This window comes from Monodon monoceros, unplaced genomic scaffold (genome assembly GCF_005190385.1).
Source record: "Monodon monoceros isolate NGI ecotype Baffin Bay Population unplaced genomic scaffold, NGI_Narwhal_1 Super_Scaffold_13, whole genome shotgun sequence".
NCBI lineage: Eukaryota > Metazoa > Chordata > Mammalia > Artiodactyla > Monodontidae > Monodon > Monodon monoceros.
In genome coordinates this window covers 18,635,649-18,641,648 of record NW_021703769.1, presented here as the reverse complement: position 1 = coordinate 18,641,648, position 6,000 = coordinate 18,635,649, and the positions used below count along the sequence as shown (strand labels likewise).

Genomic DNA, 6,000 nt, shown 5'->3' with positions numbered 1-6,000 from the left:
GAAAGGAGAAAATGGTACTAAGATTGAGCTTTGAAGCATTCACAAGAATTTTTCTTAATGAATTAAGAATTAAAGTGTTTACCACTAGATGTGATAGAGGTGATTTCAGTGGTCCATGGATGAACATTTTTTGTATTTTATTTGTAAATGATTTCATAGACATTATTATTTCATAGCTATTATTGCTTAGGATGAAGCTAAAGAAAGAAGAGGGATCAATTAAAATATTAAGTAATAATAGCAGAAGTGGTAATACATATGGAAAAAAATTCACAAAGGTCACACTTGAATTAAGCAGGTTATTCAGGATCTTGGCAGCTACTTTAAGAATTTTGAACTTCGTACTAAGATGAGGGGAAGTTTGCGGAAAGGGGATAATAGTTAGATCTGGTGTTGAAAGAGCACTTTGTCTACTGTTGCAGAGCAGCTTGTGAGAGAGGCAGAAAGGAAGTAGGGAACCCTGTTAGGAATGTATTGTAAGAATTCAAGCAGGAGATAATGCAGACTTCACAGGTGTGTGGGCGGGGTAGAGAGGATTGAAGAGATGCAATCAGCTGGACTTATGAGAAACGGAGAGGAAGATGTCCAGGGTGGAGCTTTTCTAGCTGGGTGGCGGAGGAAGATGGTGAGTTCAGCCTTGGAGAAGCTTGTGAGGTATCCAAATGAAGATGTCAGGTAGGTTAGTAGGTTACGTATCTCTGACACAGTTTAACTTTAGTAAAATAGGCGACCTCACGGAGCTATTGTGTGAATTCAGAGCGGAGTACACAGTAGATGCTCCATAAACGGCAGTTCTTTCTCCAATTCCTCCCCCCTACACCACATAGCGCGTTATGGACACAGCCGGGTACAGAGCCAGGTCGTGTTTACTCCGCGATCTGATTCCCTTTGGCCCCAACTCCTCTCCTTAGCACAATTCCTGGCTCAGGGATGTTTGAAGAATGAACGAATGAAATCAGGCCTCTTGTGACCCAGGGCTACATGTACCCGGCTGAAAACTGAAGCTAAGCCAGACTTTTCGCGGGTTGAAAAATTAAAATAAATTTTAAGAAGTGGGCGTGAAATCATCCATAAGTTGGAAGGCCTGGACAAAGGCTGGGGTGGAAGCTCCTCCCGCCAAGCAGCGTCGGGGTCCGGTTAGCGAGAGAAGAATAGCTGGTGAGAGCTCGGGGCCCCTGCTGCCAAGGTATTTGCAGCTCCCGGGAGATCTCAGACCGGACCCTGCCGCTGTCCCGCGGCGGCCTTTAAAGGCCCACCACGTGGCCGAGCTACCGGCCCCAGTCCGGAGGCGGTGTCCGGGCTGCGCCTGCGCACTGCCTAGGGGAGGGATCTGGGATCCGAGAAAAGGCGCTGGGAGAGGAAGAGAAGATTTCACAGGGTGGGCGGCCGTGGGCGGAGTCAGCTCCTTATGCAAATCACATCGGCGCGCGAGGGCTAGGGGCGGGGCTTGCGATGCAAAGCCGGGTCCACCTTTGGAAGCACGAGGGGGCGGGTCCCGCAACCCTCGGCCTCCTTCCGGAATCTCTGACGTCAGGGACGTCGCATTTAAAAGCGGCCGCGCAGGCGCAGTGAGCCGAAATGCGAACTTAGGCTGTTACACAACTGCTGGGGTCTGCTGTCGCCACCAGGCCGGCAGCAGTCAGCCTCACCGCCGCTGTCGCCGCCTCAGCCGTTCCGGGAGTCTCAGGCCCTCCCCGCCGCCGTTTACCCGCGTCTCCGGGAGCCTCCCGGAGCCCCAGTCCGCCCGAACAGGCCGGCCGCGACCGTCTCTGCGTCTCCTCGGCGCCCCTCACCGTCCGCCGCGCTCGCCGCCTGAGCCGTTCCGGGAGTCTCAGGCCCGCCCCGCCGCCCTTTACCCGCGTCTCCGGGAGCCCCCGTCCGCCCGAACAGGCCGGCCGCGGCCGTCTGCGACTCCTCGACGCCCCTCGCCTTCCGCCGCGGTCGCCGCTCCGGCCGACATGAGTGGGGACCATCTCCACAACGATTCCCAGGTACTGCCCTACCCGGCCCGGCCCGCCCGGGCCCCCGGCCCCGCCCCGACCCTCCACGACCCCCGGCGCAGGCCCCGGCCTCGGCCCGGCCGCCGCTTTGACAGGCCGGAGCCCCCCGCCAGGGGTGGCCGGCCGGAGGAGATCGGCACCCCGGGCCCCGGGCGGGAGGCGCCAAGTTACAGTTTTAGGGGGGTTGGCTGACCCTTCAGGCCGTTCCCGGGGCCCCCTCATCCCGGGGGGCGCAGGGTGGGCCCGGCCCCCGGCAGCGCGCGCTCGCCCGCCGCCCGAGGGGTGAATGTGCCTGTTGTTTCATAGTTCCTCCTTTTCTCTCCCCAGATCGAGGCGGATTTCCGACTGAATGGTGAGTGTGCCCCCTCCCCGACCCCGGTCCCCCCGGCCGCCGGCCCCGCGCCCGGTCCGAGCCGGGCAGAGGACAGACATGGCGTCCCAGAGACTAAGTCCCGGCTCCTCGCTCACCGGCCCCATTGTTCCCATCGGGCCGCCTCTGGACCCCCTTTCCGGGGACCCCAGCGCCCCCAGATCGCGGCCTTCCCAAGAGGGGGCAACGGAGACCCCGCGTCGCCCGCCGCCGGGCCTCTGGCAGCCTTTCCGGGCCCGGATTCCTCCCGGGAAAGTCGCCTTGTCGACAGTCGGGACTTAGTCTCTGCGCCATTTTCTTTTTCTCTCTCCTCTCCTTTCTGTGTCTGTGTCTCTTTCTCTCCCTCCCTTGGCTCCTTCCTTGAGCTGCCCAGAAAAAGCTTTCTGTGGAGCAAAGCCACGTAAATCACAGACCTCACCAGGGGGAAGGTTGGGAGCCTGAATTGTTACTGTTTTTTCCCAAAGAGAACTTTATTTGGGGTGTTATTCCCTCTTACTGCTTCTTGTTTGTTTCCTTTTCTGCTTCCAGAATGAAAGATACCCTTCGGCAACTGTTGATTTTTTTTTTTTTTTCCTCCCTTTCCCTGGTAAGATGTTTATGGTAGGAAATAAGGCTCTAAAGCTAAAGCCCTCCTTTGTGGAGTTCTTTATATTTTGAGATTGCTTTCCCCAAGTTGTGTTCTTTGCAAAGGTAGTGGTACCTGCCTTCAGAAAGTTTGCAAGTTCTCTGTTGGCCATCCATTGTAAATGTTGGGCTCAGGCATGTTGATTTTTTTTTTTTAATTGAAGTATTACTGACTAGAACTTCAGTGGGGCTGAGGTTCCTAAGGCACTGTTGTTTTTTTTTTAGAAATGCAGTTTAGTGTAGTTGTCAGGAGGAAACGTTGCTGAGCATCTCATCTGGCCTGGTGTATTAGGCATTTCTCGTAGGCTGTGGGGTAGAAAAAAAGATTTTATTTATTGAAACAAAGATGACCAGCACCACCCCTGCTTCCTGCTCATTCTTTTTCAGAAGCCTCTGTTTTTCAGGAATTGAGAGCTAGCTTGCTTTTGCCTGACCTTTATGTTTTGTACACTTTTCAGCCAAATCAAGGCATTTATTCTTTGAGTATTTCCACTTCAGTTACCGAGTGAAGATTCCCCCAATAGAAAGCTCACCCTGCGAGCTTTTCAACAGTCCTGTTGAAGGAGAAGGTACCTTCTGTAGTGTGCTGGGAATTCCCACTGATTCTGATGGTACATAATCCTGCTCAGTTGAGTTTGGGTTCTGGGAACCTATCCAGTGGGAGAAGCTGATGACTAGGTTTTCTGATGTTGTAATCAGCAGTCCATCGTGTTAGCCTGCTCTACTGCGAGGAGCCTTATGTTCAGATTTTGAAGTAGGGCATCCAGCAAGAGATGGTACTCTGCGAGGAGAGAATCTGGTTAAAGTGTAGCCTTTCTTGAGCACCTAATATATGCCAGGCACTGTGCTTAGTGCTAGAGCTGAACCTTTGGCCACAAAGTGCTGCTCTTGCCTTCAGTCTATGTGGGGGAGACATAATTAGTTAATTACAAGGTAGGTGCTGGGGCAAATCTATACCCAAAATGCTTTGGGTGACTAGGGGATTTAATTTTGTCTGGGGGTGGGGAAATTTCTCAGAGGAGGTAGCTTTTGGGCTTGCTTGTGCAAGACTAGGTGCTGAGTGTCAAGAGTTGGAGTATTTCTTAACTATGTTTAGTCAACCTATCAGGGTTTTAAAAGCGGGAGATGAGGCCCCTGCTGTTCAGAAAACCGCAGAGTGTAGATATGTTTCTTTGGGATGTAGGAGCAAAAAAAGGATGTGGCAGGTGAGGATGTAAAAGTCCTTTTGACCTCTCTTGGAGGAAGGTAGGATCTTAATACAGAATAAGTGTTTTTTGACTCTCAGACTGGGCTGAGTAGGTAATGTATCTAGTAATGAAACAAAGTGTAGTCCTTCCTCCTCAGAAAGTTAACCTCCATGGTTCTCACCTAGGTTATACAAAGGAACTGTTGAATATGTGAATGATTGTAGGCTGGGTAGGTTATTGCTCTTTAGTGCCATTTTTTAGAGACTGAAGTAAACTGGCTTTATTGACTTTTAGAATGTGTTTTTTCACTTGTAATAGCAATAATTGCTGATATTTATTGAATGTTTACTGTCTATCAGGCGTGAATCTCAGTTCTTTCCATTGGATCATCTAGTTTAATTTAATCCTTGGAAGAACCCTTATGAGTTGGCTACTATTATCTCCATTTCCATAGATAAGGAAACTGAGCCTTAGGTATATTTACTAGCTTTCCCAAGGGCAGTGAGTTGGCACTACGAAGCTCACAAGCTTAGCCACTATGCTATATATGATTCTAGTATGAAGAAATTAAAAGCTGCCTCATCTCTGCTTTCTTACAGAGCTGAAAAAGGCAAGAGGGAGAGATTTGATAGTTTGTTGTTTGCTTTTTATCTAAACCTGCTCCCAACAGAAAAAGCACTTTAACTGCTTCCCCACCACACTGAGGGTCTGACAGTGGAGTATTATCTTTGTAAATATTGTCTAGAAGAAAGATGTAGTATTAGTAGCTGTTTGCTTGCTCTGTTAAGTAATACATTAGTAACTAGTGATTGATTTATGTAGCTATGAAAGAGTTTTTAAAAGATAAAAATCAATGTTTAATTATGCTCAGACAAGTTATTGTTGATCTTTGTATTAAGAGTTTGCTTAAGCATGATTTTAAGTGGACCTAAACCCACCTTACAGATGAACTGTACCAATAATGTTAAAACAAAACTCCCTCATTTGCCTGCCCTCATCCTCTAAGAGCTAAAAGATTTTTTGCCTTTGGAGTTCATTCTTTACAATAGTTAGAACTGTTACTGTTCGTACAGAATTTAGAACATTCCGGCCCATACTCAACTGCTGGGAAAAATCTGTTATTTGTGAAATGTATGTATATTTAAAGTATTGCTGGGAGTTTCAGGAGCAGAAACCATAATCTCTTATACCTAAGAAAAGGCTTCTTTTTCTAGGTGTTGGTAGCACTCATTGAAGTGGGGCTGAGTCATTAGCACAGTACTGTGCAGACTACTGAATTATCTGTAGTGTTGATAATGGTAACATCAGGTTGGGGGTCAGTGGTCCTATTGCTGTTTCAAGAGCTTGATGTTTTTGTCCATCTACTCTGGAGTAGTAGGGTTCTTTTCTCCCTGGCATGAGTAAAGTATAATGCTTGGTTTCATCAGTGATTATTCTCAGAAATGTTACATGGGTTCATTGTTTGGCATTATCTTGTGTTGATTCTAGTAGCTTAGTGGATTCAAACTGGATGATGCAATTAAATATAAATTGTTTCTGATGCTAACAGATAGTTATAATTCTGTGCTGTTGGGCACTGGTTGGGCTGGCAGGTGGGAAAACTAATGATGTGGCTATCTGAAGATTCCCATCACATTTTTAAAACCAAACTGATGGCACCTTCAAATGAAATCTGGCACGTCTTCCTACTCCATCCAGAAACACTTAAGCTCTGGGCTCCAGTGTTGTCCTTCCTTCCACTGCAGCCAGATTTCTTGGGGGCACCTTTTCAGAATTAGTGAGCTGCTGTAGAATCTTTATAGATGAAACGGAGTTGCTT

At 48.7% G+C, this 6,000-nt stretch overlaps 1 protein-coding gene across 1 annotated transcript in view; it reads left to right on the top strand.

Moving 5' to 3' along the window:
* Positions 1 to 1,597: 1,597 nt before the first annotated feature.
* Positions 1,598 to 6,000, top strand: part of TOP1 (DNA topoisomerase I) — an 85,211-nt gene continuing 80,808 nt past the window's right edge. Inside the window, exons 1-2 of the mRNA XM_029220515.1 lie at positions 1,598 to 1,991; positions 2,328 to 2,352. Coding sequence (XP_029076348.1) covers positions 1,959 to 1,991; positions 2,328 to 2,352 — 58 coding nt within the window. The 5' untranslated portion in view covers positions 1,598 to 1,958. The remainder of the gene's footprint in view (positions 1,992 to 2,327; positions 2,353 to 6,000) is intronic.